The 20,376-nt window shown below is 42.2% G+C and overlaps 1 protein-coding gene across 1 annotated transcript in view; it reads right to left on the bottom strand.

Annotated features, from left to right (window-relative positions):
- Gcfc2 (GC-rich sequence DNA-binding factor 2) overlaps positions 1-17,200 on the bottom strand; it is a 38,177-nt gene extending 20,977 nt beyond the window's left edge. The window contains exons 1-6 of the mRNA XM_059258012.1: positions 16,930-17,200; positions 14,528-14,656; positions 10,498-10,725; positions 9,409-9,506; positions 5,254-5,369; positions 1,530-1,716 (exon numbers count right to left, since the gene is read on the bottom strand). Of these exons, the coding sequence (XP_059113995.1) occupies positions 1,530-1,716; positions 5,254-5,369; positions 9,409-9,506; positions 10,498-10,725; positions 14,528-14,656; positions 16,930-17,170 (999 nt within the window). The 5' untranslated portion in view covers positions 17,171-17,200. The remainder of the gene's footprint in view (positions 1-1,529; positions 1,717-5,253; positions 5,370-9,408; positions 9,507-10,497; positions 10,726-14,527; positions 14,657-16,929) is intronic.
- Between the last annotated feature and the right edge of the window lie 3,176 nt (positions 17,201-20,376).

The raw sequence follows: 20,376 nt of genomic DNA, 5'->3' as shown, positions 1-20,376 counted from the left end.
TCACAACCATCTGAAAGTACAGTTCCAGGAGATCTAATGCTCTTTTCTGGACTCCAGACACTGAGCATGTGCTTCACAGACATATATGCAGGCAAAAACACCCATATGTATTAAATAAAGAAATGTTTGAATCCGTAAAGATTTGTTTAAATTCACTAAAAACTAAGAGAATAAAAATCCCCACTAAGAACCAAGATGTGAACAGAGCAAAGGACTCAGAGAATTCACAGAAAAAAAAGATCTACATTGGGCATGGTGGCTCATACACCTGAAATTCCAGAACTCAGGATGCTGAGGCAGAATGATCACAAGTGTGAGGCCAAGCTCAGCTACACAAGAAGCTCCAAGTCAGGCTAAGCTTCAGACTAGGACCTTGTTCACAAGCAAAACTACATCTAGCTAATAAAATGAAGGTTTTCCCCCCAATCCCCAATCAAAATAGACATTTTACAAAATCCATTTTTTACTAATCTAGCAAAGCAATAAACCACCATTCATTCTGGAGAATACTCTGATGTTGTGGAACAATCTTTTAGTCCACTGTGAAGATGTGTTGCTCTCAATAGTTTAATAAAGAGATAAACGGCCAATGGCTAGGCAGGAAGAGGTTAGGTGGGACTTGTAGACAGAGAGGGACCAAGAAGGGCAGAGTCGCCAGGAGACACAGGGAGATGCAAGATGAACACGCAGTGTTGAAAAAAGGTACTGAGCAACATAATAGAATGCAAATAAGAAATATGGGTTAATTAAGTTGTAAGAGCCAGTTAGTAATAAGCTTAAGCTACTGACTGAGCATTTATAGTTAATAAGTCTCTGTGTGGTTATTTGGGAGTTGTCTGGTGGGACAGAAAATTCTCCCTACATTTCGGCAATGTTGTATAACCTGAAAATTACTTATACTTAGTAATTAATTTTATTTCCCAGTAATATGTCTTAGATGAAATTTTAACATAAAAATATATGTATGTATGATCCAGCCTTAATATGAAGGGATGTGTCTAGTTTTATTGTAACATGATATGCCATGTATGGTTGATATCCCTAGGAGGCCTGCCCTTTCTGAAGGGAAACAGAGGAGTGGATCTGGGGGAGAGAGAAGTGGATGGAGGGACTGGGAGGAGGGAGGGGAAACTGAAGTCAGGATGTAATATATGAGGAAAAAATATATGTATAAAATTTTATGTAACTTACAACAGCAACCAAAAAACCAAAACCAAATGAAAAACCTCAAAACCCCCAAACCAACTAACAGCCCATGTCTAACATTAAAGAGAATGTACAATATCATATTAAAAATCTGCGTGGTGGCATATAACTGTAATCCCAGAACTCAGGAGGCTGAGGCACCCTGGGTTAGACAGTAAGATTACCTGTTGAAATCCCACATTACCATGCCTCTTTTACATGGGTTCTTAGGGTCCTTCATGCTTGCCTAACACTTTACCCACGGAGCCATCTCCCCAGCCTGTCTTTTCTTTGGTAACTGACCAATAAGGGAGGGTTCTTGACACATGCATATTTAAATATACCTTTTCATTTAGACAATCAATTATATTTTCCACATAAATTTTCATGCCTTTGTAGAATTTGTAGTTTAGAGTTTGATCTGATGCACTCTCCAGGTTCTGGATTGCAGTCTTTGAACTTTTGATGTCTTCTAGATATTTTTCATATTCTCTCTGGTGTGAGCGATGAGTATCCTGTAGTAATGTTAATCTAAATAAAATAAAAGTTTCATTTTTCATACCTTTCCTTTTAAGCAGTATCCCAATGAAGATGTTACCATATAAACCTAGATTTACGAGGTGTGTGAAGTTAGGGGATCACAAACACCGTTCTCAAAGGGAAAGGCGAAAAAGGAAACCTACAGGGACCAGAAACACAGGCTGACCATAGCATTTACTTGATTTAATTATTTCTTGAAACTGGGTCTTTTTAACCCAAGCTGGCCTTAAATTCACTATGTACCAAAAGGATGACCTTGAACTCCTGATCCTCTGTCCCTGCATTACAGGCATGTGCCACCACATCCTTTTATAGGATAGTTTTAAGGCACAATGACTCCAGTTTTGGGCTAAAATTGATCAGAACTTATAAACTGAGTTCCAAGAATAATCAAAGGCTTTAATGAAACAAGGGAGTCTGCTTTTACATCAATCTATAGTCTTTTTTTTTTTTTTTTGGTTTTTCGAGACAGGGTTTCTCTGTGTAGCTTTGCGCCTTTCCTGGAACTCACTTGGTAGCCCAGGCTGGCCTCGAACTCACAGAGATCCGCCTGGCTCTGCCTCCCGAGTGCTGGGGTTAAAGGCGTGCGCCACCACCGCCCGGCTCAATCTATAGTCTTGCTTGAAAGACTGAAGGAGCTGGCATTAACACCATTTAAACATGTTATGGTTTGGTATAATTTACTTGATTTTTTTAAATTTGTGATTGACTGTTTTTCAATTAGAATTTGTTGTTCCATAGGGTCCATTCTATTTGATCCTATGGTGCTCTCTGCTAAGGCCTACTTGGTCCAGCCCTTGAGAGTATGACACATATCAATTCAATGGCTGTTTATCTTTTAAACTAAGTTACCTATCACAGACAAACAGAAACATTTGCAACACATTTCTTTCACACCATTTGGAATATATACGGTATTAGCATCTGAACTCAGTGGATGCCTTAGAATTAGCAAATTAATAAAAAATGAAATAAATTCAAAGTACATGGACTTTAGTCAGACTAAAAAAATTAATTCAACCAATCCTGCTAACTTGACCTTTAAAAGAAATTCTTTAGCCTAAGCCCTATGTCTTGTTCCTAAATTTAGTGAAGAGACATTACATATCTAAAAGCACTTCCCTTACTTTATGTAAATAAAAGTGAAAGCTGAGCTGGAGAAACAGCTTAGTCAGTACAGGGCCTGCCCTGCAAGCATGAGGACCTGTGAGAGCTCCAAAAACGTTGGCATGGTGCACAGGTGCAATCCCAGCAACCCTCCAGCTCTGGCTAGCTGGGCTAACCTACTTGGCAAGTTCCCAGCCCCACCCCCCCGACTTAAAAAATAATAACATATAGCAAATATCATTAATGATTATGTAAGTAAACATTACTAGTGATAGATTATCTAAGCATATATTATGTTAAAAAGCCATACAACAGGGTACATATTGGCTTCTTTTTTTTTTTTTTGTAAAAAAGAGAAAGTGGGGTGATATAAAAATTTTATGTACTTCTATAAGATACACACATTAGGAAATTTCTAGAAAAAATAAAAGAAACTGGTGGCAAGTTTTCTTGGGGAAGCCAACTTTCCTTTTGTGTGTATCATTTTGTACTCGTTTATTAAAAAAAAAACCATTAAAACATTTTCCTTTTGAAATAAAGAACCTAGTTGAAAAACAGAATACAATAAAGTTAAAAATAGCATTTACTCAGAGTATTTGAACCATTAATCTACATCAGTGACTCACTGTCTTTCATTCTAGCACTCTCTGAAGACAATTCTCTTAGATACAATCCCTCAAGAAACACCAGATGGGTTCTGGCTTATATACAATTCTAGATGTAGTAGCTTTAATTGTTTTATTCTAACTAAGGAAAGCTAATTAAAACACGAGTAAACAATAATGAATGTACTTCAGAAATAATCTTGAATCTGTTGAAGTGATTTCACTCAGCATCACTATTACAGAACACTCACTTAGGAGCTGGCAAGCTTTATTCTGTAGCAGGTCAGACAGTAAATATCTCAGCTTTTAGAGCTACATAATTGCTCTTGCAATCACTCAGCTCTGTGCTGTATCACTAAAGTACCCACAGGCAGTAGTAACCATTCAAGCAGAGCTGTGTTCCAATAAAACTTCATTTACCAACACAGGGTGGGCTGGAGTTTGCCAACCCCACAGAATACAGATAATAAATGCTGGTATGTCTGAAGATTTCAAATATTTATTTGATAATATTACAAAGTGTCTTTTCAACAAAAGTATTTTTAAACAAACAACTACAGCTGACATATTCTGCAATCTGATCAAGGAATTGAGTTACTTTAAAGCTGACTTTAAGTAAGGAAAATTTGAACCTATTCTCAGGTTAAAAACAAAAAAACAAAACATCTTGAGCTAGTGAGATGGCTCAGGGTAATGGTGCCCTGAGTTCAATCTCCAGACTCCACGTAAAGATGGAAGGAGAGAACTGACTCCTCAAAGCTATACTCTGACTCCACCCATGTGCCATGAGTGTGTGTACATATACATTTTGAAAAAAAAAATGAAGATACTCTTTAAAAGGCAGCAGAATCAAATGTACTCCTTGTACCAAACTGTCACATAGGGTAGTCAAACTGTGACCATCACATCTATTCTCTCATAAACACAGGAACTGGCGGACACTAGATTCTGAGTACATTCTATAATAAAATATTTAGAACAAATAGCCACTGACAGGACATGCCGTGATTTTAGCAAAAGCACAGTCTTAAGGTTAGCACTGTCTACTCAGGGTAGTGATCAATACCCACAGTGTAAAAAAGAACCGTGCTTTTATGACCAAGAGTCATAAAAATAAGCTCTTGGACATGGCAAATTTTCCTTGTTAATGTATTTTAGGAAAAACCACATGTATACACACACAAAGCCAGATGCAGCTGCACACACCTGTAATCCCAGCACTAGGGAGGTCAAGGTAGGAGGATCATGATTCAAAGGCAGCCACAGCTGCACAGCTACATCTGAGGCTGGCCTGGGCTGCAGACTAAAACAAAATGCAACCAAATAAAGAGGCATGTTCACTACTACAGCGACACATGGATGAGACTTAGAACAGAGAAATAAACAAATAAACTACAGGAACAAACATGAAATGTATACTGCAGAAAGTAAGCATGATGGTACACTGTGGAAGCACGTGGAACTGCCCGTCACTTAGGAACTCAGAGGACAGGAGTTCAAGGCCAGCTAGGCTATAAACCAAGGTCATTTCTCTAAAGACAACACAAAACAAGATGACAAAATCCAGCAGTGTAGAAAAATACCTATAGTCTTACTAAGTTAAAAATAATAATTACTGTTTTTAACCATGTAAGGATTATCTGTCATCAAGACTGACAAGACAAAGAAAATCTGCTGTTTACATGGTAAAACGAGATATTCATTTTTTCTTATAAACCTGCTTAATATTAATGTTTACTAATTAAAAGAACATACTGCTTTTTTCTACTACTAATCACTGACGACAAATGTAAATTATCAAATAAACATTACTCACCTATTATTTAACTGTTTCTTTATAATTTCCAAATTTACTGGTGGAAATGAAATGGATGTGTCAAACTTCTTCAATGTTTGAGATTCACTGCTGCGGGAAAGGTCTATGTTTTGTCCCTAAAAAATGTGAACAATTACTGTTTAAAAAACACTTCATTTACCACACAAAAGAGACTACGTAAGGTTCCCATGCCTTTGCAATATCATGGTCACAAAAAAATTTCTTTAAATCTTTCATCAGTTTTAGAATATATATTACTGCCTTTTTTCCAGCCAGGCACTGTGGTCAATGTCTTATATCCCAGCACCCCAAAGAGGCCAGCCTTGTCTACACAGCGAGTCCCAGGGCAGCCAGCCAGGGCTACATAGGGAGACCCTGTCTCAAAGAAACAAAACCCTAAACCAAAATCAAACAAACAAAACCAACCAAGCCCAGCCCCCACCCAACCCACCCCTGCCTTGGCAGTACTGAGGACTGAACCTAGGACCTGATATATGTTAGGTAAGCGCACTACCACCGAGCTACAGTTCTAGCCCAAGTCTTTTAAATTCATATGTACAAACCAAATTTTAAAGGTTGGATTTCCACAAAAGTTAGTTCATGAAGTTTCAAATCTAGTTTAGCTGACATTTTGAAGCATTCTTGGGAATTCATGGAGTTCTTGAAGAAACATGAGTAAGTAAAGCCATGGTTGATTGAAATTTGGAACCTGCAGAGAATGCGTTCCTAAAAGAACATCTTATCTTATGGCCCTTCCCATTAGTCTCTCTGGTAACTCCAGCTCCCCACTACCACACTTGCTGTGTAGAACATGTTCTCAAAGTCCACTATTTCAGACACAAACCAGAAATGTAAGCCACTGTTTCTACTTTACACAAGCATCACAGCTCACCTTAGTGGTCAGCAAGCCTCCTCTACTTCCAGTCTTACCTGCAGACCCAAACCGTCCTGACACTCCTGGTCCAAACTCCTTATGTCATGCATATCTTTCAATAAGGAAGTAGTCTTTCACTGAAGACCAGTTCTGTGAGGACTTTTCCACTCCTCTCCCCATCTGCCCACTCTCTTACAAAAGTGACCACTGAACATGTTCCTCTGTGTCACCTTGGGACTCCACTGAGACTTGTGGCACATCCCTCTATGAGCTCAGTGCAATTATTTTCCTCAGCTGCCTCAAGCAGACTGCATATCCCTGTAACTGGCTACTGTATGCGATCAGAAACTAGACAACTCCTTTCCCATTTATGTCCATGTTACCTTATATGGCAAAGGATGCAAATGAGAAGGATGCTGGCAGCGGGGACTTATCTGATTGTGCACAGAGGGCCTACAGTAACACGGTCCTCATAAAAGAGGCACAGTGAAGACGGAGAGAAATGCAGCCACAGGCTAAAGGATGCCAACAGCACCTACGAGGGTCAGGGGTGAATTATCTTCTAGAGGTTCTGGAAGAAGTGCAGATCGGCTCATATTCTGACTCAGGGTTTTTGTTAAACTACCAAGTCAGTGGTGAGTTGTTACAACAGCCACAGGTATCAAACAGTGACAGAGCTCCTACAGGGCCGTCGGTCAGACACATACTTAATGGGTAATAATGCAAATGAAATGAGCCGGAGATTCTAGTTTCGTCCACTAAATCTGCACTCAAAGCTGGCGAGACTGCAGTGAAACACTTCCTGACCGTGTTGATAGAAACCGAGATACTTCCTTTAGAAAGTAGTACAATACAAGCAGCAAGGACCGTAAGAAAGGTTTACCTCTTGGTTAGGGGCGGCTATCGTGGCAGTTTTTCAAGGAAGCACCCCAAATTGTACACATGAAGAAAAGGAGGAGGAAAATAACCAAATATTCAGAGTCTTATTTGCAAACAGGAAAAATAAATAAAGCTACCTAAAATATTCACCAAATGAAGGATGGTCAAGAAACTTATGATTTGCCAACTATCAACAATGTTAGACAACAAAATGAGTTATAACTAGGCAGAATCAGGGTGTCCTTGTCTGCTTCTCAGTTGCTGGGATAAAACAGTGACCAGAAGCAACTTGGGGAGGAAAGGGCTGACTCCATCTTACATTTCCAAACAACAGTCCATCATCAAGGAAACTCAAGGCAGGAACCTGTAAGCAAGATGTGCAGCAGAGACCTGGAAGAACATTCTTCCTGTCATGTTCTCTATGGCTCACTTAACCTGCTTCCTTATACAAGCCAGGACCACCTGCCCAAGGCTGGCACTGCCCACAGTGGGATGAATCCCCTCCCACATCAACCACTGATCATGGAAATGCCCAGACTTGTCCAGAGTCCTCTTTGATGGAGGCAGTTCCCCAACTGAGGTTCCTTCTTCCCAGGTGACTCTTACTTGTGCCATGCTGACAAAAGCTACCAGCAGGGAAGAAAGGTCAAGTAAGGAAATCTGAGTTTGTTCTCAATGTACACAAAGGTGTCCCATTACATTCAAAAGCAAGGACTTCTGAATGTCCCAGGAAAACACAGCCATACCCAGTAGCTGCTGGACTTCAAGCTCTAATTAATCCAGTTGCAACTTTTATTTTATGTGAATGGGTGTTTTATCTGTGTGTATATACACACCAAGTGCATGTAGTGCCCACAGAGGCCAGTAAAGGGCATCACATCCCCTAGGACTAGAGTTTCAGACATCTGTGACCTGCCATTGGGTGCTGGAATTGAACCTAGGTCCTCAAGAAGAGCAGTCAGTGCTCTGAACCGCTGAGCTGGCTCTCCAGTCCCCACAGCTGCAACCTCTGATGAAGCCACATCTGTGGAGCGGCTTTTAGGCAGATGCTATGGGAAAAGATACTATACGAAGATCAATGAAGACACTAGACTTCAAAAAACGAAAGACACTAGACTTCATGTTGTGCTGAAGTCACGCAGCACCAACAGAGGCACACTTCTCAGTAGTAAGCAGCATGGTTACTTATATGAAATTACTGTGTGTCTATGTCTATGTATGAGCACACACACGCACCTCAAATGTGTGGTCACAGGACAACTTTGTGGAGTTGATTCTCTCCTTTCACCTTGAGTTCTGGGGAGCCAACTTAAGTCACCAGACTGTGTGGTAAACACTTTTACCTGCTGAGCCATCTTATCTAACATTTCTTCAACTTATCTGTATTCTCTTTTTCTGATGGTTATTAAGCAGTCAGGGCATAAATCTCATTAAACTCTTTGGACTTGACTACTAAATAAATGAAGTTAATGATTTAGGTTAGGATGACCACGACAATCACTGTGCCATTAAGTACTCTGTGGGTAATAAATGAAGTTAATGATTTAGGTTAGGATGACCACGACAATCACTGTGCCATTAAGTACTCTGTGGGTAAGAGTGTTTGGAACCTCTGGTATGTACCAGGGTAACAGTTAGTCTACAAAAGGAAAAGCGGCAAACACAAGGGGATCGGGAAGCCTGAGTTGCAGAGCAAGAACCAGGCATATTTCTTCTCAAAGTGCTTTTTAAAAATATTTTTGATACACTGATTTCCAAAAGGGGGGGAGGGGAATAAAGTCTTTCATAATTATAAAAACAATGTGTTAAAAAGTTCTCTAGTTAGAAATTCTACAATGATCACACAGGTTTACCTATACTTTTTAGTTTTAATAACATGGAGATCTTACAGTGGGTTGAATGGTAGTCCTCCCCAGGATCTACCCACAGAGCAGAGGAATTAGTTGTCCCATTTGGTGCAGAGTCTTTATGGTTCTATCTAAGGAAGGATCCAGAGATGAGAACACACTGGAGTTTCTGGGTGAGCCTAAGTGCAAACACAACTGTCTCCCCAAGATACACAGAGCAAAGATGCCAAAAGGCATGGGGAAGCAGAGGCAGGGATGGCTAGTTCTCATGCGGACGCTCAGTCCCGACAACTCACTACCCACCTTGTGAGAGAAGATTTCAGGCCAGCAAGATGGCTTAGCAGAAAAGCTGGACACAGAGACTGAGTCTGATCTCCAGAATTCATGTCATTGCAAAGACTGAACTAACTCTACAAAGTTGTCCTCTGACCGTTACACATGCAGTGGTCTGCGCCCCCCCCCCCCAATTTTTAAAAGTAAAAATAAAGTCACTGGGTTTGTGGTTATTTGTTACAGCATCCTCAGGATGCTAGCATACAGCACAGAAATAGTTACCTCTATGATCTTGACTGCTTTCCTCATTTGCTGTTGTTCCCAAATGTCTTGATTTTCATCTTCCTGACTCTCTTCACTCGCTTCTTCATTTCTGATTGCTAGACAACCAGAAGTTAACACATTAATACTCAATATTTTCCCACTCTGACAGCAGTACTCAGATTTGGGGGGTTATCTTCTGAAGGCTTAGTAGCACTTCACACACTGTTTCTTCTTCACAATAATCCAGGATTGGGGAACCAGTATAACCTTCATCTTAAAAATGAGTCCAACACTCAGGCTAAATAACTGGTTGGAGCACTGTCTCGCAATGAGAACTCAAATGCAGCCGCTGAGCTCCAGGCCCAGCGCATGCATCACCAGCCAGTCACCCACTTTCCCATATGGAAAGGGCTGGGGAGAAGGAAAGGTGTGGTTTTCTCATTAAAAAGTCTAGTCTGGGCCACTGAGATGGTGCAGTAAGTAAACCTGCCATCAAGCTTGATAACCCTGAAGAACCCACAGGCAGAAGGAGAGAACCAACTCCCACAAGCTGTCCTCTGACCTAAAATGTTTGTAATCTTTCATGCTAACAACAAAAAAATCTTCTTAAAAGGTGGCAATGATAGTTTCCAACATTTCAAAAACAAGAGACTGTACAATTCTTTTACTTCTTGAAAATCAAGGAAGGGATCCAGCATTAGTAAACATCATCACACACATCTTGAGGTAATGTTATACATGATAGAATCATATCATTTAAAAGCCACGCTATTATGGACAAAAATTGATAATAAAAATCAACACCGATACTCTTTAAAACATATATGTCGGGGATTCAGCTTAGTGCTGCTTTCTTTGGGGGGTAGGTAAGACAGGTTGTGACTACGTGCCAGGATTACAGGAATGAGCCATCACAACTTTGTTACTGGGGCTCAAACCCAAGCTTCATGCACACGAGGCAAGACTGCCAATGGAGCTGCATCCCCATCTCTGATAGCAATTTTTTTGAGAAATGGCAGAAAACATGGTCATGAGCAAACAGAAATTTCACTAATGTAAAGAAAATGTCTTGATAGTTTTATGCTGGTTCATAAATTAAATACATACCTGTTTCTTCAGCCATTCTTTGTCTGAGTGTTTGAGGCTTTGGGGCAAATAGTATTCTCTTTTCATAGTCATCAGGATCACTGCTGTCTGGGTCCTCTTCATTGCTTCTCTTACTGTCAGAAGTGGTGGGGGGATGGTGTACATCCAGGGAAATGTAGTCCCCTGGGGCCCTGGCCAACTCACGCTTTCTGCGGGCTTCCTGAATAAAAGCTGCATCTGGGATCTGAACTGCAACAGACGAGAGGATAGTGAAAACCAAGCAGCCACAGAATGCACGCTCCTTGCATTCAAGGCAAGAAAAAGGCACCATGTTCCTTAATTTTCCACCATTTAGATAGATTCACTGACTGTAATAAATGGCTCAAAGTCTAGTCAGTAAAGGAAGAAAATTAATAGAATAGATATAGAATGCACATTAGAGAAATGAACCTAATCTAGCACCTCCACTGTGCCTTCTACTCTCTTACTAATTGGGAGCTGTTCTCTCTCACTCCTGAAGTTCGGTGTCAGGACAGGAACATGAAGGAGCTGAGCACAGTTGAGACCTAAGTGAGATGGGCAGAAGCTAGCATCAGTGGCACGTGGCCTGACTTAGAGGCGACACCAGCACACTACCTCCTCTTGTGGAAGTGAGAAACAGAACAGCACACAGCCAAGTCAGATCAAGTGAGATCCACATGAAAGAAACCAGAGAAGTTAAATGCAAAGAAAACAAATACTTTTCAGCAGATAAAAGAACCTAATTGGATGACAACTTTTGTTTTGCTTTAGAGATTTATTTTTTATTTTATATATATATATATATATATATATATGGATGTTTTATCTGCATGTATGCCTGTGTACATGTGTGTACCTGGTGCCCATGCAGGTGAGAAAGGGGCATCAGATGCCCTAGAACTGGAGTTACAGACAGCTGTGAGCTACTTACGTGGGTGCTGGGAATTGAACCCAGGTCCCCTGAAGAGCAGCCAGTGCTCTTAACTGCTGAGCCACCTCTTCAGCCCCAATGACGACTTTAAGGCAACTTTATTTCTATAGTATAGCATATATTCACTGACATGAATTCTTGTAATTTAGGAACTGAAGTTTCTTCATGCATGAAATTTACCTTTATACTTTATAAAAACTGTTTTCATAAGAAAATACCACCATAAGTAAGATGGCAGGAGAAATTCCTACCCCTTCGAACATCTGAAAATAGAGATGTTAAGTTCCATGTAGTCCAGGCAGCCACTATGTAAGCAATAATGACTTTGAACTTCTGATCTTTCTGCCTTCTTCACATTTCCAAATGCTGGGATTACAGGCATGGACCACCATAACTAGTTTTTTGTGAGGCTGAGGATCCAAATCCAGAGCTTCACAGGTGCTAGGCATTCACTCTGCCAACTCAGCTACACCTTAATGCTGATCCTAACTTTTTGAGAAATAAATATAAGACATGTATCAGGGAAATAGAAAACATAAACGCAAAGGCTCTAATGTTTAAAACACAAGAGAAAAGGTGAGAAATTTCAGAAGTCTCAGTCATGCTCTCAAATTATTTGCTTTTTTAATAGATAGTATTTATTTACTTAGTTTCTTCTGTCAAAGAGTTTAATTACATTATTTATTTTATTGGGAATAGAGGCAAAGCAAGCACCAAGGCACACATGTATAGGTTCAGGAAAACTTGTGGGAGTCAGTTCTCTCCTTCTACCCATGGGTCCCAGGGATCAAACTTAGGTCCTTAGGCTTGGTGCCAAGAACCTTTAACCCCAGAAGTCATCTCACTAGCCCAGCTACTTATTTCTCTTTGAGATAGGGTCTCATGTAGGTCAAGTTGGCCTGGAACTTGTGATCCTCTGGAACTACGAACAGGTTTCACCATGTCCAGCGGTTTACTTGAAGAAAACTATCTGGAGGTAAAGGGACAGGTGTGCCTACATTCTCTTACAGGACTCAACAGAGAACATGATCATAACAACATATACGTGGTAATGGGCCACATGCCTACAATCCCAGCATTCGGTAACTGAGGAAAGAGGCCTGCAGAAGGTTCAAGGCCAGCCTGGGCATCATCATGACTTTAGCTGGCCAATGTGATACCGCAAGACATTATCTCAAAAAAGACAACAAAACAACAGAATGAAGTGAAAATCAAGTAATTTGCTGAATTCTTTTTTTTTTTTTTTTTTTTTTTTTTTTGGATTTTCGAGACAGGGTTTCTCTGTGTAGCTTTGCGCCTTTCCTGGAACTCACTTGGTAGCCCAGGCTGGCCTTGAACTCACAGAGATCCGCCTGGCTCTGCCTCCCGAGTGCTGGGATTAAAGGCGTGCGCCACCACCGCCCGGCTCGCTGAATTCTTTAATACCAAAAAAGAAAATGTTGTTTATGAAGGTCAAGTAGGGACCTGCCAGAGCTTTGAACCTTTCCTAATGTAGGTAATGATTTTACTGTGATGTATATGAAGATAAGCCAATTATGTCTTTGAAACTGAGAAGTGCAGCTATTAGTGTCTAAGGCAGATTAAACGATTCAGATCACAGGAGCCAACATCTGGCTCAGCCCTGGGGACACACTAGAAATATTTGGGGTGCTTAGTAATCTATGGTATTGGAGTTAAGCATAGTCTGAAGGGACAGCCTCTAAGCGGACTGGAATGTGGAGGTGGGGTTATGATAACACAATAGGCTCCAATACTCAAGTGTACTGGAGACACACATCTGCATGACTCGGTGGATTCAGACACTAAATCACAAGCATGGGGCTCACTGGTGAGATACTGGTGTCACAGAAAGCAGTCCTCTCCCAAGTTATAGGTAAAAGTTCAGGAAGGGGAAGACTACGCTTCCCATCCTGTTCCTCCATACCTCCATGGTCCCCACACAGCAGATGTCAGACAGATGTGGGCCGAATGGATACAGACACCTCCGTGTTTTTTCTGATAGCTCATGCTTGCATATGCACTATCTACTAGACAGTTATCTAAGAAGCTGATGTCAACTGTCATCTCTTTTGGTAAGAAGATCTTTGCCACAGGGAGCATCTCAAGGCAGATGGTCTATCATTGGCAGATGGTCTACCATTGGCTAATTCTCTCAGCCTATCAGCTGAACACACAGCAAATACACTGTTCATACATGCAAGGCTTTGTGGTGGGATGATAGGCATGTGCCATCATATCTAGCCTTTCCATCTTTTCTTCTCTAGATAGCACATCCATGTTTTTAATGGAGTATTTGGAGGGAGGACAACTCTTTATTGTGGAACTGTCCTGCACTCTGAAGGGAATTCACTACCCCTTTCCTCTGGGAAACTATACGACTCTACTCTCTCTGATTATTAGAAACTACCCCACACATTGTCCCAGACTGGCCTTTCCTCAGAGGGCAGTGCAGCCAACACGTCAGAAGCATTTCCTCACACTGTCCATCCACAGAACCACTGCCATGTCCATTTAATAAGATTAAAAGTTCAGTTTCTTAGAGTATCCACATCTTAAGAGCTCAAGAGCTAACTATGGTCAGTGGCTACTGTATTAGAAGGTGAAGATACAGAATCTTTCCATCGTTACAAAATTTCTATTGGACAGTGCTGCATCTAGAATCTACCCCAGACTGCACTTCTTACCAGGCTCAATGTTTTAAAAGATTTATATTATTCTTAATTATGCATGTATATTTGTGAATGTGAGGGCTGGTGCCTGAGGAGGCTGGACGTATCAGATATCCCTGGAGCTGGAGGAACAAGTGGTTGTGAGCAGCCCAACATGGGTACTGGGAACCGAAGGTGTCTTAAGTGCCACACTGACCTATTTGCTCCACTTTTTACCTCTTTATCAACAGTAGGAATTACTGGTGTATAAAGTACCAGTATTAGAGCTGTGCACAGTGGTACATCATAGTCTCAGGAGGCAGGTCCTGAGCTTGAGGCCAGCTTAAGCTACAGAATGAATTCCAGACCAGCCTGGGGTACAAAGTGAAACCCTGTCTCAAAAAAAGGAAGTTAGTTCAGTTAGTTACGTACAATTATAAAAATTACCAACCTATGGGTGAAACTTCTTTTTCTTCCAGAGAACTAGAGCTATTAGAGGACGGACTCTGATCAACCTTACTTTCCGATGAGGGATGTGTTTCTTCCTCTTCATCCGTTGAGAGATCAACTGTTTTGGATTCTAAGAGGACACCTGTAGAAGCAAGAAAGTCAAAATATTTGAATCAACAGCCCAAATAAACATATACAATTCATAAGATGTCCTCCTAATTCAATACTACATGGAGCTCAAGAAAGACAGGAACAAATAAACATTTTAGAGAGGCTGAGAGGTGGATCAGAGGTCAAGAACACATGCTGTCCTTGCAGAAGACCTGAGTTTGGTTCCCAGCACCTGGGTCAGGCAGCTAACAACTACCATAGGCCAGGAGAGGAAAAACATCAGCTTCATTCACATTTGTTGATGAAGCAATAAACATTGTACTCATCTTCTTAAGGATAGTGGTAACAAAATCAGAATAACCCACGGAAACAAAAGCTCTTTGGGATCTCTATTTTTAAGAGTCACAAAGAAAGTCAAGGCAAAAGAAGTTTGAGAACCACTGCTCTAGAAGGGAAGTGATGGTGGCTTTGGGCCTCAGTATTCTTACTCAAGGCGGACCAGATGACTGACATACTTTATGTTACAAATGCAAAAGATCATTCAATCCAGTAACTGACAGAAACAGATGCAGAGATCCACAGCTAAGCACTGGGCTGAGCTCCGGGAGTCTTGCTGAAGAAAGAGAGGAGGGATTGTACGAGCCAGGGGTGTCATGATGGGGGAACCCATAGAGACAGGTGACCTGAGGTCATAGGAGATCATGGGCTCTGGACCAACAGTTAGGGAGCCTCCATGGGACTGACCTAGGCCCTCTGCATGTGGGTGATAGTTGTGTAGCTTGGTCTCTTTGTAAGGCTCCTAGCAGTGAGATCAGGACCTGTCCCTGGTGCTCAGCTGGCTTTTGGGAACCTGTTCCCCATGCTGGATTACCTTGCCCAGCCTTGATGCAAGGGGAAGAGCTTGGTCCTGCCTCAATTTGATGTGCCATGCTTTGTTCAAGCCCTTGGGAGGCCTGCCCCTTTCTGAATGGAGATGGAGGAGTGAAAGGGGAGGGGATAGATGGGAAAGGGGAGGAGAGGATATGAAGGGCAGGAGGAGGGAGGGGAAACTGTGGTCCTCATGTAAAATAAAGGGAAAAAAATGTCATTTAAATAAAATAAAAAAGACCATTCAAAATTTAGATGAACAGAGAGCCCTAACAAAAACTAAAAAAAAAAAAAAAAAAAAAAAAAAAAAAAAAAAAAAAATCACTAAGATCCTGAACCTTAAAGACATTATTTTAAGTGAAATAAGCTAGGCACACAAAGACAAATATGGCAAGTGCTCATCACTTGTGGGATCTAAACAATTTGGAGGAAATTAGAGAGACAGAGTAGAATGATGGTTAATAAGAGCTGATATGGGGATATGTTCGCAAAGGTTACAAAATTTTACCAGAATTAAGTTTAGGGTATCTATTGTACAACATAGAAATGCTAGTAAGTGCCAGTGTGGCTTGTTGTATGCGCTACTTAAAAATGGCTGGAGGACTGTATATGTTCCCACCGTGAAAATAAGTTGGATCTGTGTAAACAACCCAAAGTATTTCAAATCATCTGGTACACCATTAAGTATACCCAATTTTCATTTACTAAGCATATTTGAGAAATCACTAATATTCTTTAATGGGGCTAAAAACATTTGGGAGAAAAGCCAGGACTTCAGGACTGATGAAGTATGAGTGTTCCGCCTGTATGTATGTATGTATGTAAACATGTGTGTCTGGTCAAAGGTCAAAGAGGGCTTCCAATCCCTTTAGGGTTACAGACGGTTGTGAGCCTCCATGTAGGTGCTGGACATCGAACTCAGGTCCTCTCGAAGAGCAGCCAGTGCTCCTAACTGCTGAGCCGACTCTCTATCCTTTAAGTGACTTTGTATTTGAACACATGAATGGAAGAGTCCATAGTGTCATCTACCTCTGCCTCAGTCTCTCGCTTTACATTATTTTTATCTACTTTTTGTTGTTACTGCAGATAACTGATTTTAAAAATGACAGTGTTCCAAAACCCTGCCCCCGATTCGTTAAATAAATTGTCAGGTGTTTTTAGAAAACTGTTCAGAAATTCCCAAAAGGTACACCTAACTTTCAGCTACCTTTAACAGCATCAGGAGTAGTGCGCCTCCTCTTTGAGGACTTGGATTCACTGTGAACATCAAAAATGACTACACTGTGCTCTCTAGTCGGTGTGGGTCACCTGAGTATGCAAACGGCGACATGCCACCCAAATCCACAGGAGCGTTCCACCAGCCCCGGGTAGAGGCCTCTGGAGCTGGGGACCTGCGGACCAGACCCCTTCCCGTCCCTCGGTCACCTGCACCGCAGTCCCTGCGGGAAGCAGTTCCGGGGCTGCGCCGGGAACTCGCCCACACCCGACCTCGGCCCCGGCTGCCACGGGCCCTGCGCGCCGGCTCCGCTCCCTCTGCTCTGCCGCCTGCAGACGGCCCGCATGGCTCTGCCGGCTCCGCAGCAGACCGCTCCTCCGCGCCTTCGCTGTCGCTGTCGCTGGACTCGACCTGGCGCCGCCTGAAAGTCCTCTGCGGCCTCAGAGCCATAATACAAACACAACTAGCGCGCGTCCGGGAGCTCCGTCTCCAGCGCCTGCGCAATCGCCCGCCTCGAGTTGCGCATGCGTGGTGGTGAGAGTTCCGGCCGGTGTTGCGCTTGTCCGTTCTCACCGCCAGAGTTGGCTGAGCCCAAGACCTGTCCTGAATGGGACAAGAATACTGTCCCAGACATTCTCGCAGCTCCTTATGGCTGAGGTCCCAGGGAGGACCTGCACATCCCGCCCAGAACAGACTGAAGTGGAGGGATAAACAGTGAAATTAAGCATAAATGATAAACGCAGGAATAAGCAGTATCAAATGATTGTCTCAAAACTCCTGCTTGTTGTTGGAAAGGATCTTAGAGGAGCTGAGAGCTGAATTCTGGGGAAGGGATTAGTGGACTTTTCGTTGTTTCAACCCATCAGATGAACAGCTTAGAAGCCTGACAGAGCCATTTTTTAGAACACCCAGGGAGATTTCCAGAAACAAGTGTATGTTCCAGCTGATTAAGGAAGATCGGCTCACATTGTGTGTGTGATCGAGAATTCCTGGAAAGAAGCTGTGTCTGCAAAGGCCGATTAGAACTTTAGTGAGATGGAAGGAATGGAACGCTGCAGGCACAGAGCCTAGTTCTGCCAATCAAAGGGCCAAGGATGCTCCAGATAGCATCTGAGGCCTCTGGCTGAGATTTCTCCCCCGCACTCTGTCCACTTGATGTTTTTACCAATGTATTTTAAAAATACTTTGGTTAATGAATTTCATTTTTCTGTTACTATAAAAGCTTCATAAAATTTTCCACATTGACCATGGAATTTGGGAAGGCAGAAATCTGTTTATGGGCCATGGCCACTCATTTGGCTCCAAAGCCATATTTCCTTTGGGGTGAGCACTGTGTTTTCACATTGACATCTGGATGGGTCCCAGGCAAGCTAGAGAGAGTAAACCCAGATGGCGAATCGATCTCTCAGAGCTGTGGTAAGAGTTTACAGTTGCTTCCATAAGCATCAGATTCCATGCTAAGACACCTTTGGAGGTCATAACACCAGCAGCATACCTTGGCCGGAATCCAGTTTATGTTAATCCCACTGGTCAAGAGTAAGATCACTATCACAGTTTAAAGCCAAATTTGAAGCAAGCTTTAATTAAATACTGGCCAGGTGGATGGGCTCTGGCAGGCCTATACCCAGGTTCCCAGGAAATAGCCCTGAGTCATGTTTTGCAGGGGCTTAAGAAAGCAAAACCCACAATTCACCACAATTCCCATAAGGTCCCATCAGGGACAAGTATACATCCTGATTTACTTCCTGTCTGCATACCTCCTGCCTACATCCAATCAGGGGCAAGGGTACATCCTGACATATTTCCTACCCATGTGTCATTAAGCACATCCGGTGCAGATGAGTCAAACAAACTTGTTTGGGGATGTGGTCTGTTATCTCCCATAAACAAATATTATTAAAATAGGCATATATTACTTATGCCTATTTTAGCTTGGAAATAGCATGTGTTCTGTCATATTTGTATGTATTTCTTCAATAAGGTTCCTTTAAAATGAAAATAAATGTCTTTTAAAAAAATTAAAATTGTTATTTCCAAAATTGTATTGTCAGGATTTTGATCATTTGGGATCTTAGACTTGAGAGGTTTCGATCTTTGGGGACTTTTGACTTTGGACTACGGTGTTCAAGACTGTGTCAGACTTCCATTCCTGTGGCAAACCCTAGAAAGAGGACAGGTTTATTCCCATTATTGGCTGTTTAGACAGAAAAATCACATTTCTTCTGTGTATTGATGAGGAATGAATCAAGTTAGATGGGGAGGGGTGAAGGAATTAAAATTTCCCTCCTCTTCTATCATTTCTGTCCTTTCTATCTATTTTTTTTTTTTTTTTTTGAGAAAGGGTATCATGTAGCCCAGGCTGGTCTTGAATTTGCTATGCAACTAAGGCTGACCTTGAACTCCTGAATGTTGGATCATAGGCCTGTGCCAGCACACCAACTTCTTCCTGTCTGTGTTGAGATAAGGACAGCATCTGAGAGGTTCTTGGCACTCTCTGATGGAGAAGCAGCAGTGAGTCACCTCCTAGCTGGGATGGGTTTTCTGTAAGACAGGGTCTTACTCTGTAGCCCAGAATTGCCTCAAAGTCATGGTAATGTTCCCACCTCAGTTTCCCAAGTGCCAGGACTACAGGTGTGAGCCTGCATACCCAGCAAGCTCATATCTTTTGGACAAGTTACTTAATTGCTCTGGGCCTCAGTGACATCAGAGGAGAACAAATTAGCTGCCCTTGAGCCCTAAAACATCATGAAATGGAAGGCCATTTGTTCCTCCCTGTCCCTGAGTTTTCTCATCCTGCAATGACCTTAGAGCCTTCTGAACCTGTGAAAATCCTCCATTCATCTCAGAAAAGATCAAATCAGAGGACAGAGAGACCAATCAAGGCCAAATGAAGAAAGTTCTTTCTTATTCCAGATACATGTAGCTCATGGATACCAGGGTCACTATTCACTTTGATCCAAATACCTTGAAGGAAATTGTTCTCTACACTCTCCCCTAAAACATCCTCCCTGGCATGCTGACCCATGGCAAGGAGAGTAGGACACATAGAGACCATAGGCACCATACCACAGCTGCCTCCAAGCTACCCTGTCCCAGGATGCTCCCTGGCCAGAAATGCTTTTTTTTTTTTTCCAGACAGCAATATGCTTCAAGGCATCACTGCCACTTAGACCTTCAAGTATGATCTGGGCCAGCCTCACAAAACCCAAGTTGGTGTGAAGGCACCTCAGGCACCCAGGATGCATGTCACCTCAGAAAGAAGGAGGCTGCAGGAGCCAGGTGGTACTTACTCACTGAGAGTGTGGAAAGTCCTCCTCCATGAGAACTGGGAGACAGAGCTTCTTTCAGAAATACAAGAGTGGTATAAAACCTGTGTGTGTGTGTGTGTGTGTGTGTGTGTGTGTGTGTGTGTGTGCTTGTGTTTGTGTGTGTGTGTGTGTGTGTGTGTGTGTGTGTGTGTGTGCCTCGTGTGCAGGTGCCCTTTAGTGCAGGGGACAGAAGAGGGCGTTGGATCCCCTGGAGCTAGAATTACAGACAGTTGTAAAGTTGTCTGAATGGGTACTGGGGATGGAACTACTCTTCAAGGGCACAGTGCTCTTAACCATGGGGCATCTTTTTACCCTCGAAGCTGTTATTCTTCAGAGTCCCTAGAAAGG

Source organism: Peromyscus eremicus, chromosome 3 (assembly GCF_949786415.1).
Source record: "Peromyscus eremicus chromosome 3, PerEre_H2_v1, whole genome shotgun sequence".
Classification (NCBI taxonomy): domain Eukaryota; kingdom Metazoa; phylum Chordata; class Mammalia; order Rodentia; family Cricetidae; genus Peromyscus; species Peromyscus eremicus.
Note: the sequence above shows the minus strand (reverse complement) of the source record. Positions and strands in the feature narration are given on the sequence as shown.